This window comes from Tenrec ecaudatus, chromosome 3 (genome assembly GCF_050624435.1).
Source record: "Tenrec ecaudatus isolate mTenEca1 chromosome 3, mTenEca1.hap1, whole genome shotgun sequence".
NCBI lineage: Eukaryota > Metazoa > Chordata > Mammalia > Afrosoricida > Tenrecidae > Tenrec > Tenrec ecaudatus.
Genome location: NC_134532.1, coordinates 206425430 through 206444907, shown reverse-complemented (window position 1 = coordinate 206444907; position 19478 = coordinate 206425430). Strand labels below are relative to the sequence as shown.

The 19478-nt window shown below is 41.8% G+C and overlaps 1 protein-coding gene across 1 annotated transcript in view; it reads left to right on the top strand.

Moving 5' to 3' along the window:
• Window positions 1–19478, top strand: part of NCAPG (non-SMC condensin I complex subunit G) — a 50958-nt gene that overhangs the window by 1209 nt on the left and 30271 nt on the right. The window contains exons 2-6 of the mRNA XM_075544498.1: window positions 10761–10967; window positions 12921–13149; window positions 15511–15656; window positions 16431–16515; window positions 19096–19288. Coding sequence (XP_075400613.1) covers window positions 10761–10967; window positions 12921–13149; window positions 15511–15656; window positions 16431–16515; window positions 19096–19288 — 860 coding nt within the window. The remainder of the gene's footprint in view (window positions 1–10760; window positions 10968–12920; window positions 13150–15510; window positions 15657–16430; window positions 16516–19095; window positions 19289–19478) is intronic.

Sequence of the window (19478 nt, the reverse complement as noted above, 5' to 3'; positions counted from 1 at the left end):
TGCTTTATCACTGTCATTTTGCTACTGTTAGGAATCTGGGGATCCCTGTGAAAGGTCTCACTCTTCATGAACGCTATAATTCAAACACATCACTTCTTCAGGCTTCCGTATTCATTGTCCAGCTTTCACATGCATTTGGGGCCATTGAAAATATCCAGGTGTACAATATACCTATGTAACAACAACAAAAATATATCCAGGTGTGAGTCAGGTACATTTTCATACTTAAGATCATTATTTTTTAACACTTTATAGGTATCTTGTGCAGTAGATTTGCCTAAGGCAACACATGTTTTGAGTTCTTGACTGCTGCTTGCATGAACCCTGGTGGCACTGAGCATTAAGCATTGGGCTGCTGTGAAGCCTTCTGTTCCAACCCATCAGCTGTCCCATGGGAGAAAGATGGGACCCTCTGCCTGTGTAAGAATTTACAAAGCCGAATATAGGAATCCTTATATAGGGTTGCTATTGTGAGTCAGAATGATGGTAGTGGGGTTTGTTTGTTTTGTTATTTATGTCCTTGAGCTTTGATTGTGGGTCTACGTAATATGAAATCTTTGATCTTTTCTCCATTAGGATATTGTTACTGGTCTATTTGTGAGCATTTGAGTTTTTTGTACATTGAGGTTATAATCTGCACAGAAGGCTGTAGTTCTTGATCTTCGAGTCTCAAGACCTGTTGACTTTCAGTAAGGAAGGCTGTTAGTGAGTCATCCTCTTATCCAGATGCCTCTTTTTCACATAGTCTAGTTTCTCAGATTCTTTACTCAGAATACAGATGGAGTAAGTGTAGTGACAGCCCTAACACACCTTCCTGATTTTAAACTATGAAATACTCCCTGTACTATTCAAATGACTACCTCTGGGTCTATGGGCAGATTCTGTATGAGCACCAAGTGTTCTGAAATTCCATTTTTTCAGTGTTATCCACAGAGTCTAATGCTTTTGCGTAGTCACTAATATCAATAGATACATATCTTTTGGTGTTCTATATTTTAACCAAAATTCAGAAATAATGTCAGCAATAACATCCCTTCCATCGCCTCTGTTACATCCAGCTTCAGTTTCTGCTAGTTTCCTGTTAGCTGCTCTCTTTGCTTTTTCATTATCCAGCAAAATTGTACTTGCATGTAATATTAGTGATATTGCTTGAATATTTTATTTTCATTCTGTTAAGTCACCTTTCTTTGGAATGGAATTAGATATGGTTCTGATCCATTTGGTCCACCAGGTAGCTGCCTTTCCAATTTCTTGACAGGCAAGTGTGTGCTTCCAGTGCTTCATCAGCTTGTTGAAACATTTTAGTTGGTAGTAACTGTATTCCATCTTTGTTAATGTTTTGTGTGTCCTTTAATATTTGCCCACAGAATCCTACAATACTGCAACTCAAGGCTTACATTTTTTTCTTCAGCTTTTTCAACTTGAGATATGCTGAGTGTTTTTTCCCCTTCTTTTAGTTTTCCAACTTCTAGTATTTGCACATATCATTACAATGCATTTTCTTCTGGGACTTCTATTCATCTCTTTACTTTAATTCTTCCATTGTGCTTTAGCTACTTTACATTCAAGAGCAAATTTCAGAGCCTCTTCTGACATCTCTTTTGCTCTTTTTCTCCATTCCTGTGTTTCAATGACCCTTTGTTTTCTTCTGTGTGTTATTCTTGGCTTCATCCTACTGAATATACTTTTTTTTTTTAATTTTAACAATTTATTGGGGCTCATACAATTCTTTTCACAGTTCATATATATACATACATCAATTGTATAAAGCACATCTGTACAGTCTTTGCCCTAATCATTTTTTCTCTTTTCTTCTTTTACATTTTATTAGGGACTCATACAACTCATACCACAATCCATACATATACATACATCAATTGTATAAAGCACATCCATACATTCCCTGCCCCAATCATTCTCAAGGCATTTGCTCTCCACTTAAGCCCCTTGCATCAGGTCCTCTTTTTTTTTTTCCTCCTCCCTCCCCCTTCCCCCCTCCCTCATATGCCCTTGGTAATTTATACATCGTTGTTTTGTTATATCTTGCCCTATCCGGAGTCTCCCTTCCCCCCTTCTCTGCTGTCCCTCTCCCAGGGAAGAGGTCACATGTGGATCCTTGTAATCAGTTCCCCCTTTCCAACCCACTCACCCTCCACTCTCCCAGCATCGTCCCTCACACCCTTGGTCCTGAAGGTATCATCCACCCTGGATTCCCTGTACCTCCAACCCTCATATGCACCAGTGTACAGCCTCTGTCCTATCCAGCCCTGCAAGGTAGAATTCGGATCATGGTAGTTGGGGGGAGGAAGCATCCAGGATCCGGGGGAAAGCTGTGTTCTTCATCGATACTACCTCACACCCTAATTAACCCATCTCCTCTCCTAAACCCCTCTATGAGGGGATCTCCATTGGTCGACACTTGGGCCTTGGGTCTCCACACTGCACTTCCCCCTTCATTTAATATGATATATATACATATATATACATATATACATATACACATATATACACATACATACACACACTTATATCTTTTTTTTTTTTTGCATGATGCCTTATACCTGGTCCCTTGGCACCTCGTGATCGCACTGGCCGGTGTGCTTCTTCCATGTGGGCTTTTTTGCTTCTGAGCTAGATGGCCGCTTGTTCACCTTCAAGCCTTTAAGACCCCAGACACTATCTCTTTTGATAGCCGGGCACCATCAGCTTTCTTCACCACATTTGCTTATGCACCCATTTGTCTTCAGCGATCCTATCATGGAGGTGTGCAGTCAATGATATGATTTTTTGTTCTTTTATGCCTGGTAACTGATCCCTTTGGGACCACTCGCTCACTCAGGCTGGTGTGTTCTTCCATGTGGACTTTGTTGCTTCTGAGCTAGATGGCCGCTTGTTTATCTTCAAGCCTTTAAGACCCCAGTCACTATCTCTTTTGATAGCCGGGCACCATCAGCTTTCTTCACCACATTTACTTGTTCACCCACTTTGGCTCCAGCTGTTGTGTCGGGAGAGTGAGCAGCATTGGAGTTCCAATTTAATAAAAGAAGGTATTCATGCATTGAGGTAGTGCTTGAGTAGAGGCCCAAGGTCCTTCCGCCACCTTAATACTTGACCTATAAATATAGACACATAGATCTATTTCTCCATCCTCCTATATATATTTGCATGTACATGTCTTTGTGTAGACCTCCATGAATGCCCTTTGACTCCTAGCTCTTTCCTCCATCTCCCTTGACTTTCCTCCTGCCCTACTACCATGCTTCATCGCCACCTGGGCTAGAGTATACCTCTTCTCTAAGCAACCTTACCCTTGATCATTTCCCAGCAGGCCTGCCACTCCCACTTCTCTACCATTTGGGGTCCCATGTTTTTCCCTTGTCCCTGGGTTTGTTAACACCACTTCCTTACCCCCCCCTACCCCCCCACCCCAAGTCCCCCCAAAACTGTCGGTCCCGTTGTTTTTCCTCCAGATAGTTCATCCAGCCTGTCCTATTCAGACAGACCTGTGGAGTCACTAACATGCACGAAAACTAGACAGAGGAAAACAAAGCAACAGTATACAACCAGACAACAAAACAACAAAAACAAACCACTGACAAAGAACAGAATAAAACAGTTCACAAGAGAAAAGCTTGTAGTTAGTTCAGGGATCGTTTGCTGGCCCTTAGGAGCGTTTTCCAGTCCAGTCTGTTGGGGCACCACGCCCTGGGCTACTGAATATACTTAAGGTTGCATTTTGGCTCCTGTAGGCTTGTTTTAATCTTCAGCTTCAACTTGAACTTGTGCATTTGGTGGTCTTTTCAGTTGGTTTCTGTGCTTGCTTTTGATAATGATATTTAGCTTCTCCATCACTTCATTCCACAGATGTAGCCGATTTGATTCCTGTTTGTGCCATCTGGGGAGGCCCATGTGTATAGTCAGTATTTATGTTGTTGAAAAATGTATTTGCAATGAATAAGTTGTTGGTCTCATAACATCTATCATATCAAACCTTGTTTCTGTCACCGAGGCCATATTTTTCAACTACTGTCCCTTCCTCTTTGTTTCTACCTTATGCATTTCAGTCACAAGTAACTATTAATTCATCCTGTATATTTGACCAAGTTGGTGGAATTTTTCAGTTTCTTCATCAGTGGCTTTAGTGATTAGTGTATAAATTTGAATAATGGTTGTATTCACTAGTTCTTTTTAAAAGCATATGAGTATTATACTCATTGAAAATGTACTTCAGAATAGTTCTTGAAATACCGTATATATTCGTGTATAAGCCGAGTTTTTCAGCACAAAAATATGCTGAAAAATTGGGTTTTGGCTTATACACGGGTCAGTGGTACCACCAGCATCTTGCAGGTGGTTGCGTTCCTCTGCTGTTCATTCAAAGCCCCGCAGACACTGCAGGGCTTTGAATGTTTGTTTACTCACATCTAACCAATCAGAGCTGTCCTATGACATGGATGGCTCCAATTCGCAGAAGCACCCATAGTGATTCACTTTCGCCCGGCAGCTGAACTGGTTAGGATGTGTCTGTGGCTGCGCTACGTCTCTCTCCTCTGGTCTCTCTGTTAATTCACATCCTGCATTTCCCACCCTAAGCTTATACTCGAGTCAATCAGATTTTTCTGGTTTCCTGGGTAATAATTAGGTACCTCGGCTTATACTCGGGTTGGCTTATATCTGAGTATATACGGTATTTTCTTTGAAAATGAATTTGGGGAGGGAGGGGGAAATATGAGTTGATGCCAGGAGCTTACATGGAGAGCAGATGTTTTGAGAACGATGAGGGTAACGAATGTATAAATGTGCTTTATACAATTGATGTATGTATGGATTGTGATGAGTTGTATGAGCCCCCAATAAAATGATTAAAACAAAAAAAATGAATTTGATGCTATTCTTGAATCTGCTATTCCTGACATAGGCTTGTGTGGTTTAAAAATCAGACCAACAAAACCTACCATGTATCGATTCCTTCTCATAGGACCTTATTTGGGTTTTTGAGAGCAGATAGCCTCATCTTTTCCCCACAGAGCGACAGGTTGACAGCCAGCCTTGGCAGTTAGCAGTACCACCCTTACCTGGCAGCACCACCTCAGCTCCTTGTTCTTGAATTAAACTAAGGCTAAATAGGAACTGTATGCATTTTTGTAGATTTACTTTAAAATTATTAAAGATACAGCTCGAAAATGTTGTTTGTAATTCTGGGACTGCGCGCGTCACGGCAAAGAGCACTTGCACTTTCAGATGAAGACCAAAGACCACAGTTTCACTATGGACCAAAATCCTCCTAACTGGACCAATAAAACAACAGCATAATAAATGGGGGGGGGATTAAAATTCTTAAAGATTTAATTTTATTTGGATCCATAATCAATGCTCATGGAAGCAACAGTCAAGAAATGAAACAACGTATTGCACTGGGCAAATCGACTGCACAGATGCCTCTTTAAAATGTTAGAGAGTATTGATGTAACATTTAGGGCTAAGATGTGCCTGACTCAAGTCATGTAAGTTTGCAGTTGCCTCAAAGGCATGTGAAAGCTGGACATAGAATAGGAAGACTGGGAAAGAATTGGTGCCTTAAAGTATGGTGTTGGTGAGTTATATTCAAAGTGCCATGGACTACCAGAAGAGCTAACAATTTGGTCTTTGAAGTGAGCTTTGGATATTTTATCAGGAGAGACTAGTCCCTGGAAAATGATTTCGTATTTGGCAAACTAGAGGGTCAGTGAAAACCAGCAGACTCTCAATGAAATGGTTACACACAGCAGCTGCAATAGCAGGTTCAAACATGAAAACAGTTGTAAGGGTGGCACCAGATTAGTGTCTTCGTTCTATTACACAGAGGGTCGCTGTGGGTAGGAAAGGACTCAACAGCACGTAACAGGAGCACACACACACATGCACAAAGGGACTTGAAAAATTCATGGAGATATGGAATTAAAAGATAAGGGCATTTTCTTTTTTTTTTAAACAATTTATTGGGGCTCATACAATTCTTATCACAGTTCATACGTATACATACCTCAATTGTATAAAGCACATATGTACAGTCTTTGCCCTAATCATTTTTTTCTTTTTTCTTTTTTTACATTTTATTAGGGACTCATACAACTCTTATCACAATCCATACATATACATACATCAATTGTATAAAGCACATCCATACATTCCCTGCCCCAATCATTCTCGAGGCATTTGCTCCCCACTTAAGCCCCTTGCATTAGGTCCTCTTTTTTTTTTCCCCTCCCTCCCCTTTCCCCCGTCCCTCATGTGCCCTTGGTAATTTATACATTGTTATTTTGTCATATCTTGCCCTATCCGGAGTCTCCCTTCCCCCCTTCTCTGCTGTCCCTCTCCCAGGGAAGAGGTCACATGTGGATCCTTGTAATCAGTTCCCGCTTTCCAACCCACTCACCCTCCACTCTCCCAGCATTGTCCCTCACACCCTTGGTCCTGAAGGTATCATCCACCCTGGATTCCCTGTACCTCCAGCCCTCATATGTACCAGTGTACAGCCTCTGTCCTATCCAGCCCTGCAAGGTAGAATTCGGATCATGGTAGTTGGGGGGAGGAAGCATCCAGGATCTGGGGGAAAGCTGTGTTCTTCATCGGTACTACCTCGCACCCTAATTAACCCTTCTCCTCTCCTAAACCCCTCTATGAGGGGATCTCCATTGGCCGACACTTGGGCCTTGGGTCTCCACTCTGCACTTCCCCCTTCATTTAATATGGTATATATATACATATATACATAGATATATATACATATACACACATATACACATACATACACACACTTATATCTTTTTTTTTTTTTTTGCATGATGCCTTATACCTGGTCCCTTGGCACCTCGTGATCGCACTGGCCGGTGTGCTTCTTCCATGTGGGCTTTTTTGCTTCTGAGCTAGATGGCCGCTTGTTCACCTTCAAGCCTTTAAGACCCCAGACACTATCTCTTTTGATAGCCGGGCACCATCAGCTTTCTTCACCACATTTGCTTATGCACCCATTTGTCTTCAGCGATCCTATCATGGAGGTGTGCAGTCAATGATATGATTTTTTGTTCTTTGATGCCTGGTAACTGATCCCTTTGGGACCACTCGATCACACAGGCTGGTGTGTTCTTCCATGTGGACTTTGTTGCTTCTGAGCTAGATGGCCGCTTGTTTATCTTCAAGCCTTTAAGACCCCAGTCACTATCTCTTTTGATAGCCGGGCACCATCAGCTTTCTTCACCACATTTACTTGTTCACCCACTTTGGCTCCAGCCGTTGTGTCGGGAGAGTGAGCATCATAGAGTTCCAATTTAATAAAAGAAGGTATTCATGCATTGAGGGAGTGTTTGAGTAGAGGCCCAAGGTCCTTCCGCCACCTTAATACTTGACCTATAAATATAGACACATAGATCTATTTCCCCATCTTCCTATATATATTTGCATGTACATGTCTTTGTCTAGACCTCCATGAATGCCCTTTGACTCCTAGCTCTTTCCTCCATCTCCCTTGACTTTCCTCCTGCCCTACTACCATGCTTCGTCGCCACCTGGGCTAGAGTATACCTCTTCTCTAAGCAACCTTACCCTTGATCATTTCCCACCAGGCCTGCCACTCCCCCTTCTCTACCATTTGAGGTCCCATGTTTTTCCCTTGTCCCTGGGTTTGTTAACACCACTTCCTTACACCCCCTACCCCCCACCCCAAGTACCCCCGGAACTGTCGGTCCCGTTGTTTTTCCTCCAGATAGTTCATCCAGCCTGTCTTATTCAGACAGACCTGTGGAGACACTAACATGCACGAAAACAAGACAGAGGAAAACAAAGCAACAGTATGCAACCAGACAACAAAAACAAACCACTGACAAAGAACAGAACAAAACAGTTCACAAGAGAAAAGCTTGTAGTTAGTTCAGGGATCGTTTGCTGGCCCTTAGGAGCGTTCTCCAGTCCAGTCTGTTGGGGCACCACGCCCTGGCCCCAAAGTCCACCTTCAGCACTCCCTGGGGACCTTGCCACTCCACTCCCCCGCCGCTCCGCTGCACTCCCCCTGCATCACCCCCAGTCACTGATTGGCATCATTTCTCATAGTGGGGCCAGCCATGTTGTTCTCTCTGTGGACTGGCTGCTCTACTCAGGAACATCATCATCACGGCCTGGTGGGCCAGGCTGTGTTCCACTCTCTCCTCCTGCCCCTTCATCTTCTCCCGTGTGCTCTGATCAGATATGTCCTTCTCCTGGAGCTGCAGAGTCAATGTTGTCCTTTGGAACAAATTCTTTTCGGGGGAGGGGCAGGAATCCACTTAATTTATGGTGCTGGGACCAGCCTCCCAGACCTCTCCACTGGTTCGATAAGGGCATTTTCAATTAAGGTCTTGAAGCCTGCACACACACACACACACACACACACACACACACACACACGAGAACTTTAAAAAGTTTGAGGAATTGCTGAAACCCAAATGAAGTCTGGGCATGATAGTGGAACAAGAGGGAAGTAAAAGGAAACAGGAAAGAACTAGGAGGCAAAGGACACTTTAGAGGTCTAAATACACGCATGTACATATGTAAATTTATTTATGAAGTTGGGGAAATAGATCTATATACATATATTTATAGGTTTAGTATTAAGGTTGCAGATGGACATTGGGCCTCCACTCAAGTACTCCCTCAATGCAAGAATACTTTGTTCTATTAAACTGGCATTCCATGATGCTCACCTTCCCTACACAATCGCTGAAGACAAAGTGGGTGCATAAGCAAATGTAGTGAAGAAAGCTGATGGAGCCCGGCTATCAAAAGATACAGCGTCTGGGGTCTTACAGGTTAACAATTGGCCATCTAGCTGAGAAGTAGCAAATCCCACATGGAAGAAGCACACCAGCCTGTGTGATCACGAGGTCCCGAAGGGGTCAGTTATCAGGTATCCAAGAACAAATAATCATATCATTGTGTGCTCACCTCCATGATATGATTGCTGAAGACAAATGGGTGCATAAGCAAATGTGGTGAAGAAAGCTGATAGTGCCAGGCTATCAAAAGACATAGCATCTGGGGTCTTAAAGGCTTGAAGGTAAACAAGCGGCCATGTAGCTCAGAAGCAACAAAGCCCACGTGGAAGAAGCACACCAGCCTGTGTGACCATGAGTTGGCAAAGGGATCAGGTATCAGACATCAAAGAATAAAAAATAAAATAATTGTGAATGGGGGGATGCAGATTGGGAACCCAAAATCCATCTGTAGGTAACTGGACATCACCTTACAGAAGGGTCGTGGGGAGAGCCGATCAGTGCATTGTAGCAACGATGAAACGTATGACTTTCCTCTAGTTCCTAAATGCTTCCTCTCACCCCACTATCATGATCCTAATTCTACCTTACAAATCTGGCTAGACCAGAGGATGTACACTGGTACAGATAGGAACTGGAAACACAAGGAATCCAGGACAGATGACACCTTCAGGACCAGTGCTGAGAGTGGCAATAGCGGGAGGGTAGAGGGAAGATGGGGTGGAAAGGGGGAACCAATTACAAGGATCTACATATAACCTCCTCTCTGGGGGATGGACAACAGAAAAGTGGGTGAAGGGAGACATCGGACGTTGTAAGATATGACAAAATAATAATTTATAAATTATTAAGGGTTCATGGGGGGAGGAGTAGGAAGGGAGGGGGAAAATGAGCTGATACCAAGGGCTCAAGTAGAAAGCAAATGTTTTGAGAATGATGAGGACAACAAATGTACAGATGTGCTTGACACAACGGATGTATGTATTGATTGTGATAAGAGTTGTACGATCCCCCTATAAAATGATTTAAAAATAAAGTTTGAGGATGAGTTCCAATATCTTCTAATTCACTTTGTCTTAGACTTTGAAATGCCGTGTGTGTATGTATGTATATTTATGAGTATATGTTTATGTTAAGAGAAGCCTTGTTGGTATAGTGGGCTACTCATTGTGTTGCTAACCATAAGGTCAACAGTTCAAATATACTATGGGAATTAGATGAGGTTATATGCTCTGGAAAGGATTTAAAAGTCACAGAAGCCTCAGGGAAGTTGTACTCTGCCCTATAGGGTCGCTATGAGTTGCAATCAACTGGATGGCAGTGAGTTGAGTTTATATGTTTTTATATGTCTCCATGTATGAAACACTGATTTTTTTTTGTGACAAAAAGTGTATATAGTGATATGTTTGCCATTACAGCATTTTGACATGTACATGATAGTGACATTAATCACTCATGTTCTGCAATTATCACAATTTGTAAATTATTCAATCCCCTTTAACAGGCTACCCATAAGCAGTGAGTTCTCCATAAACAGTGAGTTCCCCGTTTACTGCTTTCCAGCTGCCTCTCACCCCGAGTAACTACTAATGAACTTTGATTTTTCTAGATATTTCACTTGCTCTTAGCCAAAAGGCCGAGAAGCGGTATCTAGATAGTTCTTGTAAGTAGGATCATATCATATTTGTCCTTTTGTGACTGGAATATTTCAATTTGTACTAAAGAGATTGACAAATTCAGGTAGATATTTTTAATTGAAGGAATCTTTTCATTGTCAAATTCATGCTTGTTGGTTCCATGGAACAAATTAAGTTATAGCTTGGAGAAAAAAATGTGCAAATTTACATTTCCTTTGAAATTGAGAGCTCACAAAATGTTTTAGCTTAACTGATTTATGGTTAGAATTTCAATAGTCTTAAGCTAATGTTGGGAATAAATAATTTTATTGTAGTTTACAAGGTTTCTTTTGTCTTTCAGATGGATGATAAAGCAGTGTTTAATGAGGAGTTCATTCATTACCTTAAATATGCTATGGTGGTCTATAAACGTGAACCAGCTGTGGAGAGGGTAATAGAATTTGCAGCAAAGTTTGTAACTTCATTTCACCAATCAGAGCTGGAGGACGACGACGTCGATGAAGATGATGGTGGCATTTTAAATGATTTGTTTACTTTTCTCCTACAGGTATTAAGAAAATTAGCTCTTTGAGGGGAAGTATTATAGAAGATTTTATCATATTAAAGGGGGTGGGAAGGTGTATATTTTAGAGAATGGAATAACTGGTGGTTGAGAAAATGTCTATGATTGAGTACCTATCATTAGGAAAAAAGGCGGGTCTGTAAAACAGCTCCAGCATTACATTTTGATGTCTCTCTCATGTGTAGTATTTTTATATAACAAAATTTAAATAAACAATAGTGTTTAGAATTTTATCTTCTACATAAAGAAAGGTACAGGCTTGCCATTCATCACCTCAGTCAGTTTACTGCAAAGGAGTTATGAGCTACGCCGGGGTCTATTAAATGTGTACTAGACTTAGGAAAAGCTTGAACTAGTGTGAGATTTCACAGAGTGACAAGCAATGTTTCTAAATGTTTTGGAAAAACGCTGCCAATGTACTTGTTCCGTGTAGGATATACTTGTTCTGTGTAGGTTGTCGCAAACCGTCAATTTGTAGAAAATGAAAATGAAGAAAACCCAAACAAACTTCAGTTTCCAGTAAGTGCAGTGAGGCAAATAGCAGTAAAGTAAGTATGGCCTCCCGCAGTTAGTTTGTCATTTACAGAGTATAATGGAAACTTCCCCGTACTGGCTCAGCACATGCATGAGAGGACCGAGGAACTTGCCTAAATTCAATCTCTGCTAGGTGGCTCTGAGACACTAGGTAAATTGCAAATAATCGCTTAATCTTCAACCCTAAGGGGGGAAAGGTGACATCTAGGTTCTGTAAATATGACATTAGGTTGCCTTTATTGTGAGAGCTGAAGTTAACTATTTGAGGGAAGAACACCTAAAAAAATAATTGTGGAAACCTAGGATTAAGAGAATGGAGTTTTCCTCCAGCTTTTTGAAACGCTCATATATGTGCGTGTACACATGAATGCACACATACACCCTGAGTTTCAGCTTTGAGAGCAAGGAAGAGAAAGCAAGAGCCCGGCCCGCAATCTCTGGCTCTCGCAGGAGCGAGAGCTCCGCCTGCTGCTTCCTGCCTCTCACCCTGTGTAGGAAGGGCCACTGCCGAGCCGGACCACTGAAGTCTGCACATTTGAACTGCAGCCACTGAACGAACCTCGTAACTGTTAGCCCTGATTCTCAGGGCTAAATAAATGTTGTGGGGTCTTAGCTATGTGACTCCTGCCGCCAACTGATGGAGCTTATGAGTAGCAAGCCTGCACATTTCTTTCCGTTGAAGATGAAAGTCTAAAGTCTGTGATTCAAGAACAATATTTAGACATATGGCACACTCCAAGTTCATTTTCAGACATTGTTTTTAAATGACTTCTTTGTAGTAGAAGGAAAGCAAGAGTTTCTGGGAAAGGCTATCGTAGTTCTCCGCTGGGGCTGGATCAGCAAGACCTCAGTGTGTGCTAAAACAAATTTATTCTCTGTTTAGGAGACTAGAAGTCTAAATACAGAGCACCTGAATTCGGACTGGAACACGGAAGGTTCACTCTGTCATCTAAGGTGTCTTGGCACCTGTCTTACCCCGTCTTTGTTGGCTTACTTGCTTGTTTAATCTCATGTCATAAAAACAATTCAAAACGTACCCTACACTAATCCTGCATCATTAACATAGCAACAACAACCTATTTCCATAAGGAGTTATAAACACAGACTTGGAGGTATAGTTTTAAGATTTACAACATATTTTGACAGGCAACTTGTTCCATCAGAAGAAAAATAATATGATCTTATAATTTAGCAAATGCTTCTCAGTTTATTTGTAGACTATCAAATGTATAGTTAGTATATATTAGGTTCAAGGTGTATGGTTTCTTTGGTTGCTTTATGATTTCTTTTAAGAAATGAATGAAATGTAAATTCTTGAGGGTTGACCATATAGAAATTAAAATGATCTGTCATGTAGAAATGGTATGTGACTATGTGACATCCTGGTGTGTGTTTCTGTTTCAGTCTCATGAAGCAAACAGCAATGCTGTCAGGTTTCGCACGTGCCAGCTAATAAACAAGCTCTTGGGAAGCATGCCAGAAAATGCTCAGATTGATGACGATCTGTTTGATAAAATTAATGAAGCCATGCTTGTTAGACTGAAAGATAAGATTCCAAATGTGAGAATACAGGCAGTCCTGGCTCTCTCCCGACTCCAGGATCCCAAAAATGAGAACTGCCCAGTGGTTAATGGTATGTGCAGCTTTCTAAATTCCTCCCCACCGCCCTGGATTTATTTAGATTTTGTTAAATGCTCAGTCTTTGAACTTGTGTGTGTGTTATTGTTTGAAGTGAATTTGTCACAAGACTCCAAGCCCATTTCAGTTTCACTTTCCTCCCTTTTTCTTTAAGCCACTCAGACCACTGGTTCGGGTTGAGGACTAAGGAATCTGGAGGGGAACGTTTTAAACTTTGACTATGAGTGATAGACACTGAAGAGTAATATAAGGAGCCCGAGTGGCACATGGGGTGGGTTATGTGTTCTGCTGCCAGTGGAAAGACCAGGAGTTCAAACGCGCCCAGCAGTGGCTGGGGGAAGCCTGGAAACCTGTTTCTATAAGAGTAGGGGTCACTGAGTGGAAATCAGCTCAGTGGCACCTCACAAAAACATAGGTCATGTATTGATGTAGTTGGAAAACCACAAACCAATAGCCACGTCGCCACTGCCAGCTTCCAACTTTAGAATATTAAGAGGACCAGTTACATTTTTTTCTCTTTTCCCTCAGAGGTAGCTACAATTCTGAATTTTATGTTACTTATTCTCTGGTTTCCTTTATAATTTTCCCATCTGTGTGTATCTTAAAATGCTGCTCTCTGTCATACTCTGTACTATCCAGAAGCTTGGTGGTCCAGTGGGTTTGAGACCCCCAGCCACTCCGTGGGAGGTGAGGCAGTGTGCTTCTGTCAAGATTTCTACCTCGAGCCCTGGAGCCCAGGGAGCAGTTCTCTTCTGTCCTGTAGTGTCAGTGGGAGTCAGAGTCAACGCATAAAATAGCAGTGAAGGGGGTTTTGTTGTCTATGTTATAGAAATCATATTGTATGCATTTTTATCTTACATTATTTCTCAACATTCATGTTACAAGGCTGTGGACAAATTCTGTTTTTAAAATGAATTTCTGAAGCTCTCTGGTAATATATTTATTATTTACTGTACATGTTATAATATGCATATGAAAGTAACAGTATTCTTTTCTAATGTTGGTTGGTCCTCCAGTTGTTTCCAGTTCTTTTGCTCTTAAAAACACTATTGCTGTTGTGAACTTCCTTGTACGTGGCTTCTGGTACACCCGCATAAGAGTTTGGCGAGAGTATACATTTAGGAGTAGGCTTGTAGAGATATATGTAGGCTCAGCTTTATATGATGAACAAGTACGCTACAAAATGATTATACCATTTAATATTTATATTTATAATGAATAGACTTTTTTGATCCGTGATCTTCTTTACTATTTGGTATGGCCAGACTGGTGGTACGGTGTATGTCATTCTTTTCATATATGTTTTGTGTATGACATACACCGGTGTGTCATTATTTTCATATGCATTTTTCATGTATTTATAGCTAATTATATTTCTAATGCCTGTGTTTTGCTCATGTTTCTGTTGAGTTGTTAACTGATATAGTGGAGTTCTTCACTCTGAAGAGAAGGCTTTTGGTTATATGAATTGTCAATTTTTTCCCCTTACTTTAGAGAGCTTATATCAATTCTTTTGGCATTTCTTTTATTGAACAAAAATTATTAATGACAATATTATGAATTTCCTTATGTTTGTACTCTTACCTTATTGAAGAATCCTTTTTGTTTGGGGATCAAAGAGATTGTCATATTTTGCTCTCCCATAATATGCCTAGGAATATTTCAGACTCTTATCATTTTATTATAGCTGTTATTTTACCTTTGTAGTCCATCTTTGTAACTGTTAGTAATTAACATTTTATGACACACAGTAATACTGTGTGAAGTTACATGTGTTAAAAGTCAACACCTACTTCTGTAACGATGGGGAAACGGGAGAAGAGGTAGAGCACGGTATGCGTTTTGTGTCAAGGAGTAAAATCAAGAAGTTATTTCTCTTTAGGGCTTACTAAAAATCAAAGTAGTCACTGCAATTGAGCCAGTTTTGACTCATGGTGACCCTCAAGGCCAGGGGAGAACTGCCTCTGGGTTTCTGAGACCACAATCCTTTACTAGAGAAGACAGCCTCATTTTTCTCCGGGGTAAGTGGCTGCTGGTTTTGAACTGCTGACCTTGCAGTTTAAACTAAGTACCTGCTATGCTAGACTTTCTCTAACTCTTGAGATATAGCAGAGACATACTTTTAATGACGTTTTCAAGATGTTAGGGCTTTTCTTTCTCACTTTATCCTTTAGGCCCTGTTCGCTGACAACATTTCATTCTGTCCTTGGATCGAAAGTTAGGAGGGACAAATCTTCAACTGAAATTAAATGTGTGGGACTAAACAGTGATATCTTTGGAATATCAAACTCTGGGTTATTTTGTAACTCTAGTTTTTTTTCCTTTGTGTCCTAAAAATGTTTTGCCCTATTTTCAGCATATATTACATTGATTGAAAATGATTCCAATCCAGAAGTTAGGCGAGCAGTGTTATCATGCATTGCACCATCAGCCAAGACTTTGCCCCAGATAGTTGGGCGTACCAGGGATGTGAAAGAGGCTGTCAGGAAACTGGCTTATCAGGTAAATAAGTTCCGTGTCTTCTGTAGGCATTTGAAAAACAGTAATTTATGTTGTTGCTGAGACTATACACAGCAGTACATACACCAAGTCAACCATTTCTGCACGTACAATAGTGACTCTGATTTCATTCTTCAAGGTCTGCAGCCCCCCTGCCCTCCTTTCCCGAGTTGTTCCTCCTCAGTTCACGTGAAATCCGATCTACACTTTTGACTTATTGTCAGTTTGATCCTACATGGACAGATCTTAATAGAGCAGAGTGTTCAAGACAAATCTATTTTATTAGTTAAACTAAACTGTGATTGACTTCAGGAGATATTTTTGGTTTAAGTTTAAAGGATTATGTTAGGGCCACAGCTTCAGAGGTGTATCTACTTACCTTGGCTCCAGAAAGTCTGGATTCCATGAGAATATGAAAATTTCCATTGCAGTTCCCGTTTTGATTAGGTCTCGTGGCATAAGAAGCAGTTGCTCATGGAGGTGATCAGCCACACATTCCATTTCCTCCCCCTCTACCTGACAGCACTGATAGGCATATTCTTAAAAGACAAGAAGTCTATTTTTAAAGTGCTTTTGAAAAATATTTGGCCCATTATAAGGTTTTATTCAACTGAGATTTTTATGGAGAGACTTAGGTAGAATCATTTGTCAAATTGCCAGATATTCAATTGTTTAGAGTGTAGACCATTTTGTTAATAAATGAAGGAGATTATTACTAGTTTTGAAATCCTCAAAATACATTATATTTAATGGCTCTCCTTTTTTTATTTCTTTAAGGTTTTAGCTGAGAAGGTTCATATGAAAGCTTTGTCCATTGCTCAGAGAGTAATGCTTCTTCAACATGGTCTCAATGACAGATCAGGTAAGATCTGCTTCTTTGTATACGGAATCATAGTGGATCTGTGAAACAAGTGCCTGAGTTAGGTTGACTAAGCCTATTGTTTTGGTAACGGGGAAACCCATCGTGGTGTGTTGTATAGGTGGGATGGTAGTCACCATACACCAGAGTTGACTCCTCTGAGGGGAAGATCAGATCTCTCTGCTCTTCCTCCTTTTTACCCATCCTCACACTAGCCATCCTCCCCAAAGAACTCCTCCTGGTAGGGCTGAAAATTCATTGTAATAGCCACACAATTCACTGACCATACCCATGACTATGGCATTTATGAGGGAAATAACATGAACAACTCAGAAGACAGGGTTCAGTTTGTCATTCAGGACAACTTCCAACCTCTCCTAGCCTCACCATGTCTGCAAGGAGTCAGCCTTGCTTTCAGCCTCTGCCCTGTCTGGACAAATGGGACAAAGCTCATTTGCTTCACTGATGACTGGAGATGCCTCAGTCCTCCAGTAAGCCTTCTGCCCAAAGGCTCAGTTCTAGCACTTTGTAGATCGGTGAGCCCCCTGCTGCTTTCCACCAGTCCTGTGCTTCTGCCGCTGCCGCCATCTCGTATTGCTGCTCCCTCCACTGTTACAGCTCTCTAGTCTTAAAGCTGCCCCTGGGTCTAGCAGCTTCTCAGCATAATGATCCTGGGTCCAAAGGATGTGCTCTGCTCATGCCTCTTGGTGGTAGTAAGGTCTCCTTTTAAATTGTGGGATTGGCTCTATGTAAGCCTAGTAGGGTGAAAAAACTGACCAATTCCTTCAGTAGGCCACAGGCAATTTTTTTGGTATGTTGTTAGGTGTGATAGGTAGGTGTGCCAACCTGGCCAATAGACATGTGGGATTAACAAGGTTGTAGTTTAATTGAAGGGCAAAGAGATAAATGGCTTGGCGAGCCTCGCCTTTCTGTCTCTTGCTCTGATGATTGGACCAGGGTGCGGCTGCTTTAGCTAGTTCTCTGCCTCAACTTGTGAGCAGCACTTCTTGTGGGACACCTGACCCACAAGACCGTGTCGCTATAGTTTGAGGTTCCTTCAAGACCTGCTTTGCCACACTGCTGGTATACATACATCACTTAGCTGGGGACTGTCAGACCCTGTCATCTGACTGACTGTTAGTGACCTGCCCTCCAGTTTGCTGGCTGTGGCCGAACTGCTTATATTGCTCTACAGAAGACTCAGTTGTCTGTTTCTTTCACTTGCACCCAGCAGCCCTTGTGAGTTGAAGGACTGCGTTATATTAATTATCTCACTGAAGGGAGTTGAACTGAGCCTTCTGTACTGCTCTGTGGACTAATGAACGGTTTCTTTCATTGTGTTCTGTGTGTGTGTCCATAAGTGTCCTGTCTAAAACATTAGATATCAAGTCAGTTCCAACTCACAGCAACCCCATCTACAGAAGAAGGAAACCCTGCCCAGTTCTGTGCCATCCTTGTAACTGTTACGTTTGAGCCCACTGTTGCAGCCACAGTGTCCATCCATCTTGTAGTGTCTGCCTCCGTCTCTGTCCCTCTGCTTTACCGAGCATGTCATCCTCACTTGTCAGTGCTTTAAAGAGGGCTTGTGCAGCTGGATTTACCCGGTGCAATGTCTCCTTTGTGCTCCTGACTGCCGCTTCTATTTGCACAGACCCAGTAGCCATTTCATGGGAATTACAAGATCTTGGCAGGAAAGGCCATGTAAAAAGAATCCCATTGCCCTCCAAGCAGAGTCCGTGTTTTTCTATTTCCCTGGGTAGCTTAAGGCACACACCTAGTTTGTGTCAGCAGTAGGACAGAACTTATTTTTTTTACAAAAGCTGTCTGGGAGAACTTCAGCAAGTTTGTGAGAAAACTCCATTGTGGTTTAATTCCATTTTCCCAGAATCTTTTTGAAGCCCTCTTATATGCCCTTTGTGTATACCTTGATAGGAATGTTCTGCATATCAGAAATGGCAGTTAGGAGATGTCAGGCTAGAATAATTCCCACATGTTCTTCCCACCCAGCCTTCTCTGTTAATCTAGAAAATCAGTTTACTGGGATAATAAGTAATGGTTTTTCAAAAATTTCAACTCTGACAAGAATGCTAAAAATGGTTTGGTTGAAAACATGGTTAAAAGCTAAGAACAAGGCTGGTCAGTGACATATACTTGTAAGAGTTACTGCCGCAAAGAGCAATCATGGACAGCAGATGGAGTCAGCAGCAAGCTATAGGTATTATTCATGGCGTTGCCACAAGCTGAAAGGTACGGTACACCAACTAACAGCAATATCTGGACTGACACCTGGAGCCCACTGAACCCAGTGGGGAGAGGATGCAAAGACTTGGTAGCAAAGACCTGAGGTAATGGCTGTGCACTTGGCTCTGAACTTTACACTCCATGACCTTTGCAATATCATGTCAGTTGTTTTTGTTGTTTGTTTTTACCCATTCATGCTTTGTTCTACCTCTTAATCTGTACGCATTTCTGCAGAACAATCACCGTGTTAACATTGATCTGATTCCACTGCATTGCAGAAGGCAAACTGTAGGCGATGCAACCTCCAGGGAGACTGTTGACCTGTTTCAAATGCTTTCACAGCTGCCGTGAAACAAGCAACGCAGAAGCATCTTCTCCAAGGCTGGTTACGCTTCACTGAGGGGGATATTTTAGTGTTGCTTCATCGGTTGGATGTGGAGAACTCTTCTGACGTGGCTGTCTCCGTTCTCCATGCCTTCTTTTCCACGACCCCTTTAAGTGAACTCGTGAGGATCTGTAAAAACAATGATACCAGGTGCGTCACAAGTTCATTTTGGAAAGGGGATGCTGCTGGAGAAGGTTTGCGATTACACTGAGCCCCACCCCCTGTTTCAGTCCAGAAGCTCTCTGCCACTGAGTCGACTTTGACTCATACTGCCACTGTGGGATGGTAGAACTGTCCCTGGGATGAGCCCTGCACAGGAGTAGAAAGCCTAGTCTTCTCT